The sequence below is a fragment of the Bombina bombina genome, chromosome 4 (genome assembly GCF_027579735.1).
Source record: "Bombina bombina isolate aBomBom1 chromosome 4, aBomBom1.pri, whole genome shotgun sequence".
NCBI lineage: Eukaryota > Metazoa > Chordata > Amphibia > Anura > Bombinatoridae > Bombina > Bombina bombina.
The window spans coordinates 792676241-792698658 of record NC_069502.1 but is presented as its reverse complement, the minus strand read 5'-3'; the positions used below and the strand labels follow the sequence as shown (position 1 = coordinate 792698658).

General features: G+C 40.5%; 1 protein-coding gene across 1 annotated transcript in view; it reads left to right on the top strand.

Annotated features, from left to right (window-relative positions):
* The window catches only part of LOC128656988 (gastrula zinc finger protein XlCGF57.1-like), a 209567-nt gene extending 187398 nt beyond the window's left edge, over nt 1-22169 (top strand). The window contains exon 6 of the mRNA XM_053711197.1: nt 20970-22169. Within this exon, the coding sequence (XP_053567172.1) occupies nt 20970-22141 (1172 nt within the window). The 3' untranslated portion in view covers nt 22142-22169. The remainder of the gene's footprint in view (nt 1-20969) is intronic.
* The last annotated feature ends 249 nt before the right edge of the window (nt 22170-22418 follow it).

Here is a 22418-nt window from a genome sequence, read left to right as displayed (position 1 = left end):
AGCATGAGGACGCTGATGATAATGGTCCTGACGTACCCTCACGCCAATCTGAAGGGGCCAGCAGGGAGGTTTTGTCTGAGGGAGAAATTTCAGATTCAGGAAAAATTTCTCAACAAGCTGAACCTGATGTTATTATTTTTAAATTTAAATTGGAACATCTCCGCGCTCTGCTTAAGGAGGTGTTATCTACTCTGGATGATTGTGACAATTTGGTAATTCCAGAGAAATTATGGCAGACCTGGTGAATATGTCATCGGCTCCACCATGGAAGCTACCTTTGAGACAGGACCTTCTTGTTCAAGGTCCATTCGAACATCCGAATCTGGCTTCACTCCAACTGACTGCTTGGAGATTGAACGCTTGATTTTATCAAAGCGTGGTTTTTCAGATTCTGTCATTGATACTCTTATTCAGGCTAGAAAGCCTGTAACTAGGAAAATTTACCATAAAATATGGAAAAAATATATCGGTTGGTGTGAATCTAAAGGATTCCCATGGAACAAGATAAAAATTCCTAAGATTCTATCCTTTCTACAAGAGGGTTTGGAGAAAGGATTATCTGCAAGTTCTTTGAAGGGACAGATTTCTGCTTTATCTGTCTTACTTCACAAAAAGCTGGCGGCTGTGCCAGATGTTCAAGCTTTTGTTCAGGCTCTGGTTAGAATCAAGCCTGTTTACGAACCTTTGACTCCTCCTTGGAGTCTCAATTTAGTTCTTTCAGTTCTTCAAGGGGTTCCGTTTGAACCCTTACATTCCGTAGATATTAAGTTACTATCTTGGAAAGTTTTGTTTTTGGTTGCAATTTCTTCTGCTAGAAGAGTTTCAGAGTTATCTGCTCTGCAGTGTTCTCCTCCTTATCTGGTGTTCCATGCAGATAAGGTGGTTTTGCGTACTAAACCTGGTTTTCTTCCGAAAGTTGTTTCTAACAAAAATATTAACCAGGAGATAGTTGTGCCTTCTTTGTGTCCGAATCCAGTTTCAAAGAAGGAACGTTTGTTACACAATTTGGATGTAGTTCGTGCTCTAAAATTCTATTTAGAGGCTACAAAGGATTTCAGACAAACATCTTCTTTGTTTGTTGTTTATTCCGGTAAAAGGAGAGGTCAAAAAGCAACTTCTACCTCTCTCTCTTTTTGGCTTAAAAGCATCATCCGATTGGCTTATGAGACTGCCGGACAGCAGCCTCCTGACAGAATCACAGCTCACTCCACTAGGGCTGTGGCTTCCACATGGGCCTTCAAGAACGAGGCTTCTGTTGATCAGATATGTAAGGCAGCGACTTGGTCTTCACTGCACACTTTTACCAAATTTTACAAATTTGATACTTTTGCTTCTTCTGAAGCTATTTTTGGGAGAAAGGTTTTGCAAGCCGTGGTGCCTTCCATCTAGGTGACCTGATTTGCTCCCTCCCTTCATCCGCGTCCTAAAGCTTTGGTATTGGTTCCCACAAGTAAGGATGACGCCGTGGACCGGACACACCTATGTTGGAGAAAACAGAATTTATGCTTACCTGATAAATTACTTTCTCCAACGGTGTGTCCGGTCCACGGCCCGCCCTGGTTTTTTTAATCAGGTCTGATGAATTATTTTCTCTAACTACAGTCACCACGGTATCATATGATTTCTCCTATGCATATTCCTCCTTTACGTCGGTCGAATGACTGGGGTAGGCGGAGCCTAGGAGGGATCATGTGACCAGCTTTGCTGGGCTCTTTGCCATTTCCTGTTGGGGAAGAGAATATCCCACAAGTAAGGATGACGCCGTGGACCGGACACACCGTTGGAGAAAGTAATTTATCAGGTAAGCATAAATTCTGTTTTCTATTTTTTTCCTCCCTTATTTTTTTATTTATTGTGGAAGTCCACATCTTGGGTATTATATACCATCAGTAACAAGCTAGTGGACTCTCGCCACCTATATGAAAGAAAACATCATTTTTGTAAGAACTTACCTGATAAATTTGTTTCATTCATGGTGGCGAGAGTCCACGAGGCCCACCTATTTCTTTCATGTAATTAGCAAGAGTCCATGAGCTAGTGACGTATGGGATATACATTCCTACCAGGAGGGGCAAAGTTTCCCAAACCTTAAAATGCCTATAAATACACCCCTCACCACACCCACAATTCAGTTTTACAAACTTTGCCTCCCGTGGAGGTGGTGAAGTAAGTTTGTGCTAGATTCTTCGTTGATATGCGCTCCGCAGCAGGCTGGAGCCCGGTTTTCCTCTCAGCGTGCAGTGAATGTCAGAGGGATGTGAAGAGAGTATTGCCTATTTGAATTCAATGATCTCCTTCTACGGGGTCTATTTCATAGGTTCTCTGTTATCGGTCGTAGAGATTCATCTCTTACCTCCCTTTTCAGATCGACGATATACTCTTATATATACCATTACCTCTACTGATTCTCGTTTCAGTACTGGTTTGGCTTTCTACTATATGTAGATGAGTGTCCTGGGGTAAGTAAGTCTTATTTTCTGTGACACTTTAAGCTATGGTTGGGCACTTTTATATAAAGTTCTAAATATGTGTTTAAACATTTATTTGCCTTGATTCAGGATGTTCAATATTCCTTATTTCAGACAGTCAGTTTCATTATTTGGGATAATGCATTTGAATTTTAAATTTTTCTTACCTTTAAAATTTGACTTTTTTTCCTGTGGGCTGTTAGGCTCGCGGGGGCTGAAAATGCTTCTTTTTATTGCGTCATTCTTGGCGCTGACTTTTTTGGCGCAAAAAAATTCTTAGTCATTTCCGGCGTCATACTTGTCACCGGAAGTTGTTTGTATGTGCGTCATTTTTTGACGTTTTTTTTGCACCAAAGATGTCGGCGTTACCGGATGTGGCGTCATTTTTGGCGCCAAAGCATTTAGGCGCCAAATAGTGTGGGCGTCTTTTTTGGCGCTAAAAAATATGGGCGTCACTATTGTCTCCACATTATTTAAAGTCTCATTGTTTATTTGCTTCTGGTTGCTAGAAGCTTGTTCATTGGCATTTTTTCCCATTCCTGAAACTGTCATTTAAGGAATTTTGATAGATTTTGCTTTATATGTTGTTTTTTCTATTACATATTGCAAGATGTCTCAGATTGACCCTGGATCAAAAGCTACTTCTGGAAAAACGCTTGACTGAGTTCAGTCATACCAAAGCTAAGTTCATTTATTTTAAATGTTATGAATGTTTATCTTTAGCTATGGTTTGTAATAAGTTATTATGATAAACTTTTACATGCAGAAACCATTAGTATTTATGCTTTATATATTGCCATTCTTTTCTCTTATGTACAAGAAATATTTAGAAGATTTATAGAAATATTTTTCTGATTCTATTTTAAAGGCTTTGTCTGACATTGTGCCTTCTAAATAAAAAAATTTAGGTCTTTTTCACTTCTTTTTTAATTATTGAAGTTTCAAATGACCAACAACATACTGATTTATCCTTCTCTGATGATGTTTTTTTCTCATTCAGAATTTTCTTCATCAGATATTGACACTAACAAATCTACTTTTCTCCTGTTAAGTGTGGTCAGTCCACGGGTCATCATTACTTCTGGGATATTAACTCCTCCCCAACAGGAAGTGCAAGAGGATCACCCAGCAGAGCTGCTATATAGCTCCTCCCCTCTACGTCACACCCAGTCATTCTCTTGCACCCAACTAATAGATAGGATGTGTGAGAGGACTGTGGTGATTATACTTAGTTTTATACCTTCAATCAAAAGTTTGTTATTTTATAACAGCACCGGAGTGTGTTGTTCCTTCTCTGGTAGAATTTGAAGAAGAATCTACCTGAGTTTTTTTGTATGATTTTAGCCGGCGTAGTTAAGATCATATTGCTGTTCTCGGCCATCTGAGGAGTGAGGTAAACTTCAGATCAGGGGACAGCGGGCAGGTTAACCTGCAAAGAGGTATGTAGCAGCATATTATTTTCTGACAATGGAATTGACTGAGAAAATTCTGCCATACCGATATAATGTAAGCTCAGCCTTAAATGCAGTAGTAGCAACTGGTATCAGGCTGTCATGTATGTATATTTACACTTCAGTATTCTGGGGAATGGCACTTCACTGGGATAATACTGTATGCATAAGACTTTAGCCTAATTTGCAGTGACTAGCAACAGGCTTTCTAATGACATTTCATTTATTTGATGTTAAACGTTTTTGCTGGCATGTTAAATCGTTTAATTATCTGAGGTACTGGGTGAAAAATTGTTTTGGGCACTGTTTTTTTCCACTTGGCAGTCGTTTTCATTTAATTTAAGACAGTTTACTGATCTCCCTCACTGTTGTGTGTGAGGGGGAGGGGCCTATTTTGGCGCTTTTGCTACGCATCAGAAAATTCAGTCAGAAGTCTCTTGTCTTCCCTGCATGATCCGGTTCGTCTCTACAGAGCTCAGGGGTCTTCAAAAGTTAATTTGAGGGAGGTAATCACTCACAGCAGAGCTGTGAGATTGTGACTGACTGTGATAAAAAACGTTTATTTTCTGCACTTTTTTTCTGCTATTCAGGGTTAGTTATCCATTAATAATGGGGGCAATCCTTTGCTAAAATTGTGTTTTTACCGGAAAGAATTTGATGTTATAGTTTCTCAAGTTTATTATTTCTCAACTGTCATAACTTTTTTTCTGTGCTTCTTAAAGGCACAGTACGTTTTCATATTATTTGTAAATTGCTTTGAAAAGTATTTCCAAGTTGCTAGTTTAATTGCTAGTGTGTTAAACATGTCTGACTCGGAGGAATATCTCTGTGCTATATGTGCTAAAGCCAAAGTGGAGCCCAATAGAAATTTATGTACTAATTGCATTGATGCTACTTTAAATAAAAGTCAATCTGTACAAATTGAACATCATTCACCAAACAACGAGGGGAGAGTTATGCCGACTAACTCGCCTCACGTGTCAGTACCTGCATCTCCCGCTCGGGAGGTGCGTGATATTGTAGCGCCGAGTACATCAGGGCGGCCATTACAAATCACATTACAGGATATGGCTAATGTTATGACTGAAGTTTTGGCTAAATTACCAGAACTTAGAGGTAAGCGTGATCACTCTGGGGTGAGAACAGAGTGCGCTGTTGATAATAGGGCCATGTCTGATACTGCGTCACAGTATGCTGAACATGAGGACGGAGAGCTTCAATCTGCAGGTGACAGTTCTGATCCCAATAGAATGGATTCAGACATTTCTAATTTTAAGTTTAAAATCGAAAACCTCCGTGTACCGTTAGGGGAGGTATTAGCAGCTCTGAATGATTGTAACACCGTTGCAATCCCAGAGAAATTATGTAGGCTGGATAGATACTATGCGGTACCGGCGAGTACTGACGTATTTCCTATACCTAAGAGGCTTACAGAGATAATTACTAAGGAGTGGGATAGGCCCGGTGTACCCTTTTCCCCCCTCCTGTGTTTAGAAAAATGTTTCCAATAGACGCCACCACACGGGACTTATGGCAGACGGTCCCTAAGGTGGAGGGAGCGGTTTCTACTCTGGCTAAGCGTACCACTATCCCGGTGGAGGATAGCTGTGCCTTTTCAGATCCAATGGATAAAAAATTAGAGGGTTACCTTAAGAAAATGTTTGTTCAACAAGGTTTTATATTGCAACCCCTTGCATGTATTGCGTCTGTCACGGCCGCGGCCGCTTTTTGGTCCGAGTCCCTGGAAGAGACTCTTGACTCAATAACTATAGATGAGATTTCAAACAAGCTTAAGACACTTAAGCTAGCTAATTCATTTATTTCGGATGCCGTAGTACATTTAACTAAACTTACGGCTAAGAATTCCGGATTCGCCATTCAGGCACGCAGAGCACTGTGGCTAAAATCCTGGTCAGCTGACGTTACTTCTAAATCTAAATTACTTAACATACCTTTCAAAGGGCAGACCTTATTCGGGCCCGGGTTGAAAGAAATTATCGCTGACATTACAGGAGGTAAAGGCCATGCCCTGCCTCAAGAAAGAGCCAAACCTAAGGCTAGACAGTCTAATTTTCGTTCCTTTCGTAATTTCAAGGCAGGAGCAGCATCAACTTCCTCTGCACCAAAACAGGAAGGAGCTGTTGCTCGCTACAGACAAGGCTGGAGACCTAACCAGTCCTGGAACAAAGGCAAGCAGGCCAGGAAACCTGCTGCTGCCCCTAAGACGGCATGAATTGAGGGCCCCCGATCCGGGAACGGATCTAGTGGGGGGCAGACTTCCCTCTTCACCCAGGCTTGGGCAAGAGATGTTCAGGATCCCTGGGCGTTAGAGATCATATCTCAGGGATATCTTCTGGACTTCAAATCCTCTCCCCCAAAAGGGAGATTTCATCTGTCAGGGTTGTCAACAAACCAAATAAAGAAAGAGGCGTTTCTACGCTGTGTACAAGATCTTTTACTAATGGGAGTGATCCATCCGGTTCCGCGGTCGGAACACGGACAGGGGTTTTACTCAAATCTGTTTGTGGTTCCCAAAAAAGAGGGAACCTTCAGGCCAATCTTGGATTTAAAGATCCTAAACAAATTCCTAAGAGTTCCATCGTTCAAAATGGAAACTATTCGGACAATCCTACCCATGATCCAAAAGGGTCAGTACATGACCACAGTGGATTTAAAGGATGCTTACCTTCACATACCGATTTACAAGGATCATTACCGGTATCTAAGGTTTGCCTTCCTAGACAGGCATTACCAGTTTGTAGCTCTTCCATTCGGATTGGCTACGGCTCCAAGAATCTTCACAAAGGTTCTGGGTGCTCTTCTGGCGGTACTAAGACCGCGAGGAATTTCGGTAGCTCCGTACCTAGACGACATTCTGATAAAAGCTTCAAGCTTTCAAACTGCCAAGTCTCATACAGAGTTAGTACTGGCATTTCTAAGGTCGCATGGATGGAAGGTGAACGAAAAGAAGAGTTCTCTCTTTCCACTCACAAGAGTTCCCTTCTTGGGGACTCTTATAGATTCTGTAGAAATGAAGATCTACCTGACAGACAGGTTAACAAAGCTTCAAAATGCATGCCGTGTCCTTCATTCCATTCAACACCCGTCAGTGGCTCAATGCATGGAGGTGATCGGCTTAATGGTAGCGGCAATGGACATAGTACCCTTTGCACGCCTACATCTCAGACCGCTGCAATTGTGCATGCTAAGTCAGTGGAATGGGGATTACTCAGACTTGTCCCCTACTCTGAATCTGGATCAAGAGACCAGAAATTCTCTTCTATGGTGGCTTTCTCGGCCACATCTGTCCAGGGGGATGCCATTCAGCAGGCCAGATTGGACAATTGTAACAACAGACGCCAGCCTACTAGGTTGGGGTGCTGTCTGGAATTCTCTGAAGGCTCAGGGACCATGGACTCAGGAGGAGAGTCTCCTGCCAATAAACATTCTGGAATTGAGAGCAGTTCTCAATGCCCTTCTGGCTTGGCCCCAATTAACAACTCGGGGGTTCATCAGGTTTCAGTCGGACAACATCACGACTGTAGCTTACATCAACCATCAAGGAGGGACAAGAAGCTCCCTAGCAATGATGGAAGTATCAAAGATAATTCGCTGGGCAGAGTCTCACTCTTGCCACCTGTCAGCAATCCACATCCCGGGAGTGGAGAACTGGGAGGCGGATTTCCTAAGTCGTCAGACTTTTCATCCGGGGGAGTGGGAACTTCATCCGGAGGTCTTTGCCCAAATACTTCGACGTTGGGGCAAACCAGAGATAGATCTCATGGCGTCTCGACAGAACGCCAAGCTTCCTTGTTACGGATCCAGATCCAGGGATCCGGGAGCGGTTCTGATAGATGCTTTGACAGCACCTTGGACCTTCGGGATGGCTTATGTGTTTCCACCCTTCCCGATGCTTCCTCGATTGATTGCCAGAATCAAACAGGAGAGAGCATCGGTGATTCTAATAGCGCCTGCGTGGCCACGCAGGACTTGGTATGCAGATCTAGTGGACATGTCATCCTGTCCACCTTGGTCTCTGCCTCTGAGACAGGACCTTCTGATCCAGGGTCCCTTCAAACATCAAAATCTAATTTCTCTGAAGCTGACTGCTTGGAAATTGAACGCTTGATTTTATCAAAACGTGGTTTTTCTGAATCAGTAATTGATACCTTAATGCAGGCTAGGAAGCCTGTTACCAGAAAGATTTACCATAAAATATGGCGTAAATATTTATATTGGTGTGAATCCAAGAGTTACTCATGGAGTAAGGTTAGGATTCCTAGGATATTGTCTTTTCTACAAGAAGGTTTAGAAAAGGGTTTATCCGCTAGTTCCTTAAAGGGACAGATTTCAGCTCTGTCCATTCTTTTACATAAACGTCTGTCAGAGGTTCCGGACGTTCAAGCTTTTTGTCAGGCTTTGGCTAGGATCAAGCCTGTGTTTAAAACTGTTGCTCCACCATGGAGTTTGAACTTAGTTCTTAATATTTTACAGGGTGTTCCGTTTGAACCCCTTCATTCCATTGATATCAAGCTGTTATCTTGGAAAGTTCTGTTTTTAATGGCTATTTCCTCGGCTCGAAGAGTCTCTGAGTTATCTGCCTTACATTGTGATTCTCCTTATCTGATTTTTCATTCAGACAAGGTAGTTCTGCGTATTAAACCTGGGTTCTTACCTAAGGTGGTCACTAACAGGAATATCAATCAAGAGATTGTTGTTCCATCTTTGTGTCCTAATCCTTCTTCGAAGAAGGAACGTCTTCTACACAATCTAGATGTAGTCCGTGCCCTGAAATTTTATCTACAGGCAACTAAGGATTTTCGACAAACGTCTTCCCTGTTTGTCGTTTATTCTGGTCAGAGGAGAGGTCAAAAAGCTTCGGCTACCTCTCTCTCTTTCTCCAACATAGGTGTGTCCGGTCCACGGCGTCATCCTTACTTGTGGGATATTCTCCTCCCCAACAGGAAATGGCAAAGAGCCCAGCAAAGCTGGTCACATGATCCCTCCTAGGCTCCGCCTTCCCCAGTCATTCTCTTTGCCGTTGTACAGGCAACATCTCCACGGAGATGGCTTAGAGTTTTTTAGTGTTTAACTGTAGTTTTTATTATTCAATCAAGAGTTTGTTTTTTTAAAATAGTGCTGGTATGTACTATTTACTCTGAAACAGAAAAGAGATGAAGATTTCTGTTTGTAAGAGGAAAATGATTTTAGCAACCGTTACTAAAATCGATGGCTGTTTCCACACAGGACTGTTGAGAGGAATTAACTTCAGTTGGGGGAACAGTGAGCAGACTTTTGCTGCTTGAGGTATGACACATTCTAACAAGACGATGTAATGCTGGAAGCTGTCATTTTCCCTATGGGATCCGGTAAGCCATTTTTATTACAGAAAGAAAAAAAAGGGCTTCACAAGGGCTTTTTAAGACTGTAGACATTTTCTGGGCTAAATCGATTTATATATAAACATATTTTATACTTCATAGCCTTGAGGAATTATTTTAATCTTGGGAATTATGTAAAATAACCGGCAGGCACTGTATTGGACACCTTATTCTCTAGGGGCTTTCCCTAATCACAGGCAGAGTCTCATTTTCGCGCCTCTATTGCGCACTTGTTTTTGAGAAGCATGACATGCAGATGCATGTGTGAGGAGCTCTGATACATAGAAAAGACTTTCTGAAGGCGTCATTTGGTATCGTATTCCCCTTTGGGCTTGGTTGGGTCTCAGCAAAGCAGATACCAGGGACTGTAAAGGGGTTAAATATAAAAACGGCTCCGGTTCCGTTATTTTAAGGGTTAAAGCTTCCAAATTTGGTGTGCAATACTTTTAAGGCTTTAAGACACTGTGGTGAAATTTTGGTGAATTTTGAACAATTCCTTCATACTTTTTCGCAATTGCAGTAATAAAGTGTGTTCAGTTTAAAATTTAAAGTGACAGTAACGGTTTATTTTAAAACGTTTTTTGTACTTTGTTATCAAGTTTTTGCCTGTTTAACATGTCTGAACTACCAGATAGACTGTGTTCTGAATGTGGGGAAGCCAAGGTTCCTTCTCATTTAAATAGATGTGATTTATGTGACACAAAATTTAGAGAAAATGATGCCCAAGATGATTCCTCAAGTGAGGGGAGTAAGCATGGTACTGCATCATCCCCTCCTTCGTCTACACCAGTCTTGCCCACACAGGAGGCCCCTAGTACATCTAGCGCGCCAATACTCCTTACTATGCAACAATTAACGGCTGTAATGGATAATTCTATCAAAAACATTTTAGCCAAAATGCCCACTTATCAGCGAAAGCGCGACTGCTCTGTTTTAGAAAATACTGAAGAGCATGAGGACGCTGATGATATTGGTTCTGAAGGGCCCCTACACCAGTCTGAGGGGGCCAGGGAGGTTTTGTCTGAGGGAGAAATTTCAGATTCAGGGAAAATTTCTCAACAAGCTGAACCTGATGTGATTACATTTAAATTTAAATTGGAACATCTCCGCGCTCTGCTTAAGGAGGTGTTATCCACTCTGGATGATTGTGAGAATTTGGTCATTCCAGAGAAACTATGTAAAATGGACAAGTTCCTAGAGGTCCCGGGGCCCCCCGAAGCTTTTCCTATACCCAAGCGGGTGGCGGACATTGTAAATAAAGAATGGGAAAGGCCCGGTATACCTTTCGTCCCTCCCCCCATATTTAAAAAATTGTTTCCTATGGTCGACCCCAGAAAGGACTTATGGCAGACAGTCCCCAAGGTCGAGGGGGCGGTTTCTACTCTAAACAAACGCACCACTATACCCATAGAAGATAGTTGTGCTTTCAAAGATCCTATGGATAAAAAATTAGAAGGTTTGCTTAAAAAGATGTTTGTTCAGCAAGGTTACCTTCTACAACCAATTTCATGCATTGTTCCGGTCACTACAGCAGCGTGTTTCTGGTTCGATGAGCTAGAAAAGGCGCTCAATTATAATTCTTCTTCTTATGAGGAGATTATGGACAGAATTCATGCTCTCAAATTGGCTAATTCTTTCACCCTAGACGCCACTTTGCAATTGGCTAGGTTAGCGGCGAAAAATTCTGGTTTTGCTATTGTGGCGCGCAGAGCGCTTTGGTTAAAATCTTGGTCAGCGGATGCGTCTTCCAAGAACAAATTGCTTAACATTCCTTTCAAGGGGAAAACGCTGTTTGGCCCTGACTTGAAAGAGATTATCTCTGATATCACTGGGGGCAAGGGCCACGCCCTTCCTCAGGATAGGTCTTTCAAGGCCAAAAATAAACCTAATTTTCGTCCCTTTCGCAGAAACGGACCAGCCCCAAGTGCTACGTCCTCTAAGCAAGAGGGTAATACTTCTCAAGCCAAGCCAGCCTGGAGACCAATGCAAGGCTGGAACAAAGGAAAGCAGGCCAAGAAACCTGCAACTGCTACCAAGACAGCATGAGATGTTGGCCCCCGATCCGGGACCGGATCTGGTGGGGGGCAGACTCTCTCTCTTCGCTCAGGCTTGGGCAAGAGATGTTCTGGATCCTTGGGCACTAGAAATAGTCTCCCAAGGTTATCTTCTGGAATTCAAGGGGCTTCCCCCAAGGGGGAGGTTCCACAGGTCTCAATTGTCTTCAGACCACATAAAAAGACAGGCATTCTTACATTGTGTAGAAGACCTGTTAAAAATGGGAGTGATTCATCCTGTTCCTTTAGGAGAACAAGGGAGGGGGTTCTACTCCAATCTGTTCGTAGTTCCCAAAAAAGAGGGAACATTCAGACCAATCTTAGATCTCAAGATCCTAAACAAGTTTCTCAAGGTTCCATCGTTCAAAATGGAAACCATTCGAACAATTCTTCCTTCCATCCAGGAAGGTCAATTCATGACCACGGTGGATTTAAAGGATGCGTATCTACATATTCCTATCCACAAGGAACATCATCGGTTCCTAAGGTTCGCATTCCTGGACAAGCATTACCAGTTTGTGGCACTTCCGTTCGGATTAGCCACTGCTCCAAGGATTTTCACAAAGGTACTAGGGTCCCTTCTAGCGGTGCTAAGACCAAGGGGCATTGCAGTAGTACCTTACTTGGACGACATTCTGATTCAAGCGTCGTCCCTTCCTCAAGCAAAGGCTCACACGGACATTGTCCTGGCCTTTCTCAGATCTCACGGGTGGAAAGTGAACGTAGAAAAAAGTTCTCTATCCCCGTCAACAAGGGTTCCCTTCTTGGGAACAATAATAGACTCCTTAGAAATGAGAATTTTTCTGACAGAGGCCAGAAAATCAAAATTTCTAAACTCTTGTCAAATACTTCATTCTGTTCCTCTTCCTTCCATAGCGCAGTGCATGGAAGTAATAGGTTTGATGGTAGCGGCAATGGACATAGTTCCTTTTGCGCGAATTCATCTAAGACCATTACAACTGTGCATGCTCAGTCAGTGGAATGGGGACTATACAGACTTGTCTCCGACAATACAAGTAGATCAGAGGACCAGAGATTCACTCCGTTGGTGGCTGTCCCTGGACAACCTGTCACAGGGGATGAGCTTCCGCAGACCAGAGTGGGTCATTGTCACGACCGACGCCAGTCTGGTGGGCTGGGGCGCGGTCTGGGGACCCCTGAAAGCTCAGGGTCTTTGGTCTCGGGAAGAATCTCTTCTCCCGATAAATATTCTGGAACTAAGAGCGATATTCAATGCTCTCAAGGCTTGGCCTCAGCTAGCAAGGGCCAAGTTCATACGGTTTCAATCAGACAACATGACGACTGTTGCGTACATCAACCATCAGGGGGGAACAAGGAGTTCCCTGGCGATGGAAGAAGTGACCAAAATCATTCAATGGGCGGAGACTCACTCCTGCCACTTGTCTGCAATCCACATCCCAGGAGTGGAAAATTGGGAAGCGGATTTTCTGAGTCGTCAGACATTTCATCCGGGGGAGTGGGAACTCCATCCGGAAATCTTTGCCCAAATTACTCAATTGTGGGGCATTCCAGACATGGATCTGATGGCCTCTCGTCAGAACTTCAAGGTTCCTTGCTACGGGTCCAGATCCAGGGATCCCAAGGCGACTCTAGTAGATGCACTAGTAGCACCTTGGACCTTCAAACTAGCTTATGTATTCCCGCCGTTTCCTCTCATCCCCAGGCTGGTAGCCAGGATCAATCAGGAGAGGGCATCGGTGATCTTGATAGCTCCTGCGTGGCCACGCAGGACTTGGTATGCAGACCTGGTGAATATGTCATCGGCTCCACCATGGAAGCTACCTTTGAGACGAGACCTTCTTGTTCAAGGTCCGTTCGAACATCCGAATCTGGTCTCACTCCAACTGACTGCTTGGAGATTGAACGCTTGATCTTATCAAAGCGAGGGTTCTCAGATTCTGTCATTGATACTCTTGTTCAGGCCAGAAAGCCTGTAACTAGAAAAATTTACCACAAAATATGGAAAAAATATATCTGTTGGTGTGAATCTAAAGGATTCCCTTGGGACAAGGTAAAAATTCCTAAGATTCTATCCTTTCTTCAAGAAGGTTTGGAGAAAGGATTATCTGCAAGTTCCTTGAAGGGACAGATTTCTGCCTTGTCTGTGTTACTTCACAAAAAGCTGGCAGCTGTGCCAGATGTTCAAGCCTTTGTTCAGGCTCTGGTTAGAATCAAGCCTGTTTACAAACCTTTGACTCCTCCTTGGAGTCTCAATTTAGTTCTTTCAGTTCTTCAGGGGGTTCCGTTTGAACCCTTACATTCCGTTGATATTAAGTTATTATCTTGGAAAGTTTTGTTTTTGGTTGCAATTTCTTCTGCTAGAAGAGTTTCAGAATTATCTGCCCTGCAGTGTTCCCCTCCTTATCTGGTGTTCCATGCAGATAAGGTGGTTTTACGTACTAAACCTGGTTTTCTTCCGAAAGTTGTTTCTAACAAAAACATTAACCAGGAGATAGTCGTGCCTTCTTTGTGTCCGAATCCAGTTTCAAAGAAGGAACGTTTGTTGCACAATTTGGATGTTGTTCGTGCTCTAAAATTCTATTTAGATGCTACAAAGGATTTTAGACAAACATCTTCCTTGTTTGTTGTTTATTCTGGTAAAAGGAGAGGTCAAAAAGCAACTTCTACCTCTCTCTCTTTTTGGATTAAAAGCATCATCAGATTGGCTTATGAGACTGCCGGACGGCAGCCTCCTGAAAGAATCACAGCTCATTCCACTAGGGCTGTGGCTTCCACATGGGCCTTCAAGAACGAGGCTTCTGTTGATCAGATATGTAAGGCAGCGACTTGGTCTTCACTGCACACTTTTACTAAATTTTACAAGTTTGATACTTTTGCTTCTTCTGAGGCTATTTTTGGGAGAAAGGTTTTGCAAGCCGTGGTGCCTTCCATCTAGGTGACCTGATTTGCTCCCTCCCTTCATCCGTGTCCTAAAGCTTTGGTATTGGTTCCCACAAGTAAGGATGACGCCGTGGACCGGACACACCTATGTTGGAGAAAACAGAATTTATGTTTACCTGATAAATTACTTTCTCCAACGGTGTGTCCGGCCCACGGCCCGCCCTGGTTTTTTAATCAGGTCTGATAATTTATTTTCTTTAACTACAGTCACCACGGTATCATATGGTTTCGCCTATGCAAATATTCCTCCTTTACGTTGGTCGAATGACTGGGGAAGGCGGAGCCTAGGAGGGATCATGTGACCAGCTTTGCTGGGCTCTTTGCCATTTCCTGTTGGGGAGGAGAATATCCCACAAGTAAGGATAACGCCGTGGACCGGACACACCGTTGGAGAAAGTAATTTATCAGGTAAACATAAATTCTGTTTTTTGGCTTCGTAGCATAATGAGACTGCTGGACAGCAACCTCCTGAAAGGATTACAGCTCATTCTACTAGAGCTGTGGCTTCCACTTGGGCCTTTAAGAACGAGGCCTCTGAACAGATTTGCAAGGCTGCAACTTGGTCTTCTCTTCATACTTTTTACAAATTTTACAAATTTGACACTTTTGCTTCTTCGGAGGCTATTTTTGGGAGAAAGGTTCTTCAGGCAGTGGTTCCTTCCGTATAAAGAGCCTGCCTGTCCCTCCCGTCATCCGTGTACTTTAGCTTTGGTATTGGTATCCCAGAAGTAATGATGACCCGTGGACTGACCACACTTAACAGGAGAAAACAAAATTTATGCTTACCTGATAAATTCCTTTCTCCTGTAGTGTGGTCAGTCCACGGCCCGCCCTGTTTTTATGGCAGGTCTAAATTTTTAAATTATACTCCAGTCACCACTGCACCCTTTGGCTTCTCCTTTCTCGTTGGTTCTCGGTCGAATGACTGGGTGTGACGTAGAGGGGAGGAGCTATATAGCAGCTCTGCTGGGTGATCCTCTTGCACTTCCTGTTGGGGAGGAGTTAATATCCCAGAAGTAATGATGACCCGTGGACTGACCACACTACAGGAGAAAGGAATTTATCAGGTAAGCATAAATTTTGTTTTTTATTATTTTTTTATTAAAGTACATTTGTTCTTTGTTGAAAAGGTGTTGTTTATTTTAGATATTAAGGTAACTAGTTCTTTTTCAAGACCTAGCTAACACTATTTCTGCTTTTTTATTCTTCTGTGTTTTCAGAGGTTTTCTTTCCAATTCCTCATACTAGGGAATGGAATAGGCTGAGATTTTTCTTTTATTACTTCTTCAAAGGTTTTAAACTATATTCTTTGCCAGCAGTTAAATTCAATTTGGAGGGTTCTCCAATTTATTGGGGCTATCTCTACTCCTACTAATTATGCTATTGTTTCTATAGCAAAATAGTATTTATTTTCCTTTAGATGGTTGTATCTTATTTATGGAAAATTATTTAGTTTCAGGTACTTTTCTTGGTCCTGTGATTTATTTGGATGTTGCAATTGCTTCATTTTGTTCTGTTTACTTTAAGATCAAGTATCAGATTATGATTTATTTTAGCATTGTTAAGGGACAACATTTACTAGACTAGGTGCTGTTGCATTTGTCTTGTTGTTTTGCATTTTTTGATTATGCAAGTCCACTGTATTGACTGGTCCTTTAACTGGACTATCATGCTAATAATTTCATTTGTGTCTTCATTTTATTGAATATTTTCGCAAATGAGGGTTAATCTATGTCTTTAGCTATTTTTAGCTAGAAGAATTTTGTGATTTTTAAAAATCCATATTTCTTTTGTTCTAAGATAATCAATTATTTGTTTTATAATTGGATTCAATTCTTAACTGTTACTCTGGGCTTCAAGATTGAGTTCTAAGACTAAAACTTTAAGCTTATACTAGTTTTGTTGTTCTTATTAAGGAACAAATTCCTGAATTCTTTCCCAAGTAACATGTTTTTAAATTGGAAATTTTTCAGTTCGAAATCAGCTCCCTAAAATTGCGATGTACGTGCCGTATTCCAGCTTGGCTGGCAAGGGGCAGGTTAAGACTTCTTTGAAATGTATTTCTATTCGGTCCAAATTTCTTTGATTTTATTCCAGTAAGGCTAACACTTTCTTTAAGTGTGTTTCGGTCCTATATATTTGGGTACTGTTGAAGCATGGCTGGGCACCCATGGGGTTCAAGCGCTGCTCAGACCTGGAATCTTCTGGGGTATTTCTTCCCGTTCCATTTTTAGGAACTGGGTTTTGGAGTTTTATTCAAACTATTCTGCCTTTTTTTTTGGTCAGTGATGGCATTATTTGTTTTCATTAGATACAATAAATGCATATTTTCATTTTTCTGTTTTCATTCAGATTATTTTCTGAGGATGCGGAATCTCATATGATTCACTTTGCTCTTCAGGACATAGTTAGAGGATCTTTTTTTCAAAAGCTCTTGATTCCTCACACAAGGGTCACCTTTTTTAGGTTTGTGTCACTGTCTTTGTCTCTATCAGACAAGGGACAATTTTATTGTGTTCCGTTTGTCGGTACCTTTAGTCTCTATTATTTCCTTCAGTTGCTATATATGCATAGAAGTTTTAGGTCTTATGGCCACAGCATTGGATTTAATTCCCTTTGCTCATTTTCAATAGAAAGAACCTTTCCAGTCTTTTATGCTGAATTATGGTGCAGGGTTTCTAGGATTTCGCATTTTAAATCTTCAAATCCTAATATTTATCTCTCTTGATTTGGTGGTTAAGATCACCATCATTTAGTTCTACAGGTCTCTTCGTTTCTTTCAACCTGGACCATGATCTCTACAGATGTGAGTCTTTTTGGTTGGGAGGCTGTCTGTGGATCTCTGTCAGCACAAGGGGTTTGGAAATCTCAGGAGGCGAGATTACCATTTGATATTTTAGAACTCCGTGTTTTCTCAGAGTTTTTCAGTTAGTTTCTTTTTGAAGAATAGACGTTTAATGTTTTTCAGACAATATCACTACTATGGTGTATGTCAATCATCAGAGTAGGACTATCAGTCCTTAGGCTGTGACAGAAGTGTCTCGGATATTAGCTTGGGCTAAATCCAGCTCCTATCTAAATTCTGTGGGGTTTTTTCCCAGGTATAGATATTTGGGAAGCGGATTATCTCTGTTAATCAAGCTTTTCTTCTGGGAGAATGGTCTCTCTTACCCAGATATGTTTTTCATCTCATCTGAATAAAGAACTTCCCAGGGGCCTATTAAGGTCCGGGAATCTTCAGGCGGAAGTAGTGTATGCATTGACATTTCTTTGGAATTATCTTTTTGCCTATTTCTTTCCGCCTCTAGTTCTTCTTCCAAAATTCTTATGGAGTATTTGTTTGTTATGCTGGTAGCTCCAGCATGGCCTCTCAGGTTTTGGTATACGAATCTCATTCGGATGGCCAGTTGCCAACGTTGGACACCTCCGTTTAAACCAGACCTTTTCTTTCTCAAGGCCATTTTTTTCCATCAGGATCTCAAATCATTACATTTGAAGGGATGGAGATTGAACGCTTGGTTTTTAGTCATAGAGGTTTTTTCTGACTTATTGATTAATACTATGTTTCAGGCTCATAAATCTGTCTCTAGAAAGATTTATATTGAGTCTGGAAGACCTACTTTTCTTGGCATTATTTTAAAATTCATAGAATTTTATTATTTTTTCAGGTTGGTTTGGATAAGGTTTTGTCTTCAATTCTTTGTTAGGACAAATCTCTACTCTTTCTGTTCTTTTTTCACAGAAAGATTGCTAATCATCCTGATATTCAATGTGTTGTACAGGCTTTGGTCCATATCAAGCCTGTCATTAATTCAATCTCTCCTCTTTGGAGTCTCAATTTGGTGCTGAGGGCTTTACAGGATCCTCCGTTTGAAACTATGCATTTTCTGAACGTTAAATTACTTTCTTGGAAAAGTATTGTTCCTTTTGGTTATTTTTTCTACTAGAAGAGTTTTTGAGTTATCTGCTCTTTTTTGTGAATATCCTTTTCTGATTTTTCATCAGGATAAGGCAGTGTTACTTCCTGATATTCATCATTTTGTTCAGGTTTTGATTCGTATCAAACCTGTCATTAAGCCAATTTCTCCTCCTTGGAGTCTTAATTGGGTTCTGAAGGTTTTTCAGGCTCTTCTATTTTGAGCATATGCTTGCTCTGGACATTCATTACTTTCATGGAAAGTATTGTTCTTTTTGGACATCTCTTCAGCTAGAACAGTTTTTGAATTATCTGTTCTTTCTTGTGAATCTCCTTGTTCTGATTTTTCATCAGGATAACGTGTTTTCTTGCTGTCCTCATTTCAATTTTCACCTAAGTTGTGAATTCTAACAACATTAGTGGAGGAATTATTGTCTTTTCCTTGTGTCCTAATCCTAAGAATTCTCTTTGGTAAGATTCTTACATTCTTTAGGATGTGGTAAGAGTTTTGAAATATTATGTTGAAGCTACTCAGATTTCAGTCAGACTTCTAGTCTATTTGTTATCTTTTCTGGTTTTTGGAAGGTCAGAAGGCTTCTGCCATTTCTTTGGCATCTTGGTTAAGCTTTTGATTCATCATGCTTATTTGGAGTCGGATTATTCCCCGTCTCAGAGGATTACGGCTCATTCTACTAGGTCAGTTTCTACTTCCTGGGCTTTTTAAGAATGAAGCTTCTGTTGATCAAATTTGCAAAGCAATGACTTGGTCTTCTTTGCATACTTTTACTAAATTCTACCATTTTGATGTTTTCTCTTCTTTAGAAGCAGTTTTTGGTAGAATAGTACTTCAGGCAGCTGTTTCAGTTTGATTCTTCTGCTTATAATTTCATTTTTTTTCATTATTAAAATTGAAACTTTTGATTTGGGTATTGGATTAATTTTTCAGCGGAATTGGCTGTCTTTATTTTATCCCTCCCTCTCTAGTGACTCTTGCGTGGAAGTTCCACATCTTGGGTATTTATATCCCATACGTCACTAGCTCATGGACTCTTGCTAATTACATGAAAGAAAACATAATTTATGTAAGAACTTACCTGATAAATTCATTTCTTTCATATTAGCAAGAGTCCATGAGGCCCACCCTTTTTTGTGGTGGTTATGATTTTTTTGTATAAAGCACAATTATTCCAATTCCTTTTTTTTTTTTTTTGATGCTTTCGCTCTTTTCTTATCACCCCACTTCTTGGCTATTCGTTAAACTGAATTGTGGGTGTGGTGAGGGGTGTATTTATAGGCATTTTAAGGTTTGTGAAACTTTGCCCCTCCTGGTAGGAATGTATATCCCATACGTCACTAGCTCATGGACTCTTGCTAATATGAAAGAAATGAATTTATCAGGTAAGTTCTGGGGGTTATGATTTTTTTGTATAAGCACATTATTTATCCTATTCCTCTTTTTTATGTTTTTATTCCTTATACACCACTAACTTGGCTATACGTTAAACTGAGGTATGAGTGAGGTGGGAGGTGTATTTATATATATTTTGATATCCCATCAGTAACAAGCTCATGGACTCTCGTCACCATGAAATAAATTAATTTATCAGGTAAATTCTTACATAAATTTTGTTTTTGTGCATTCCAAACAGACTCCCCACTTTTAAATAAGGGTATCTTGTCCCTGTATGACACAGGTGATCACAAAAATGGCAATAACCGGCAAAGGCTCCTAAATTACTAAAAGTTTACCCTGAGTAGGAAGGGGGCTCTAGTGGCACCCATATACCTCCCTCTTTATTTAAGCTACAGGTGACCTCATTTGAAAGGGCAGACTCCTCAAATCGGGTGGGTCACATGTCCCTCTAACACAAACATGGGGGTTGATAGTGTCTCCATTAAAACACACTTCCCCTTAGGGTAAATGGCACTGCATGGTATCTCCATCTTTTAAATGAAAGTATTCTGGGAACTCAGAGATAGACATTCAAAGCCCTCTCCCCAAGCTACAGACTAACAAGGAATTATTTGACTTAATTCCTGTGAGTTCACTACACCCCAAGTGTTTTTTTCACAAGCTGATCCACCATCAGATGGCATGCAGGAAGAAGGCTGCAGTCTCCTTTAATGGCTGTAGTGCAGGTAGGGCCCAAGATTTGAAAAGGGGGACCCCCAGGATAAGTGGTCATCATCCATACTGGGGAATAGCTGCACATCTATTGGGTTAATATTTTGTGGTCATATTTTGGGAAACACTTAAGCTGATAAATATCCAACCACACTGTATTAACGGATCTGTAGATATAATTTTCCAGGAGCTTATTTTTCAAAATGTAGCAATGTATCCATATAGATCACAATATTTTAACTCTCACGTTCCTTTAGCGGATTGGCTTTGCTGTAACATATTTTCGTCAAAGGTATTTGGTTTATCATAAGTAAATCATTTATTTTGGAAACAATACAATAGCATATGTTTTGTTAATTTGTTTTTACTTTATTTTAGACTTATGATTATATAATATACATTATGGTTGTAATTTTACTAATCAATTATAGGATGTCAGGGAGTCATTATACAGTAAACTCCCCTTAAGCCTTGATGGATAGGGAATGGTGTATGGTCATAGCCTCTCCCCTTGCAGTAGACAAAAAAGTTATTGCATCATATTTTTTTTGTAACTTAACCCAGTTAGAGAGACTAGTTAAAATGTTAAAATATATATATATATTTGAGACATCGATAAATAACATTGCTCCTATTATTTTTCTTCCAACAGGTAGATTCAGAGACTGTGATAATCCCAGTGCAGATGCTTCTTTCAGTCCTTTTCAAAATCAAAGAAATAATAAGGGAAACAAATGTTTTATCCAAAAAAACAGTTTTATTGAACATCCGGCCATTCATACAGACAAGAAAGCATTTTCATGTTCTGAATGTGGAAAATGGTTTACTCAAAAACCACATCTTATTACTCATCAGAAAATTCATACAGGAGAGAGACAATTTTCATGTTCTCAGTGTGGGAGATGTTTTACTCAAAAATCGCATCTTATTACTCATCAGAAAATTCATACAGGTGAAAAAGAATTTTCATGTTCTGAATGTGGGAAGTGCTTTTCTCTAAAATCAACTCTTGTTAATCATCAGAAGATTCATACAGGAGAGAAAGCATTTTCATGTTCTTATTGTGGAAAATGTTTTACTCAGAAATCAAATCTTGTTACACATCAGAAAACCCATACAGGAGAGAAAGCATTTTCATGTTTTCAGTGTGGAAAATCTTTTCCATTGAAATCACATCTTATTGTACATCAGACAATTCATACTGGAGATAAACAATTTTCATGTTCTGAATGTGGGAAATGTTTTACTCAGAAATCAAATCTTATTACTCATCAGAAAATTCATAAAGGAGAGAAAAACTTTTCATGTTCAGAATGTGGGAAATCTTTTACTCTCAAATCATATCTTATTACTCATCAGAAAATCCATGCAGAAGAGAAAGCATTTTCATGTTCTGATTGTGGAAAATGTTTTACTCAGAAATCAAATCTTCTTACTCATCAGAAAATTCATACAAAGAAAAAAAAAATGTGTTCTGAATGTGGGGAATGTTTTACTCGGCAATCACATCTTATTAGACATCAGGCAAGTCATACAGGAGAGACACCATTTTCATGTTCTGAATGTGGGAAATTTTTTACCCTGAAATCAAATCTTACTACACATCAGAAAATTCATAAAGGAGAGAAAGCATTTTCATGTACAGAATGTGGGAAATGTTTTACTCAGAAAATAAATCTTATTACTCATCAGAAAATTCATACGGGAGAGAAAACATTTTCATGTTCTGAATGTGGGAAAAGTTTTGCTCGGAAACCAAATCTTATTAGACATCAGAAAATGCATACAGAAGAAAAAGCATACTCAGAAATCATAATATTATAGTGATTGTAAAGATTAATGAATTACTGCCCAGTATCTAAAAATAATCTTAAAAACGGGGGCACTTTTATTCTTTACAAAGAAGCTTGTTTTTTAAAATACTTAACATTGCAATATGGTAAACATACCACTGTTCCTCCGCCCACAGTTCCTACTGTATTTAGCATATCGCTGATAAATCCGGTTTCCTACAGTTGTTGCGTGCCCCAAGAGCTGGACACCAAAGGGGGCATGCAACAATTGGAGGAAGCCAGATTTGTCATTGATCGATTATGTTTAC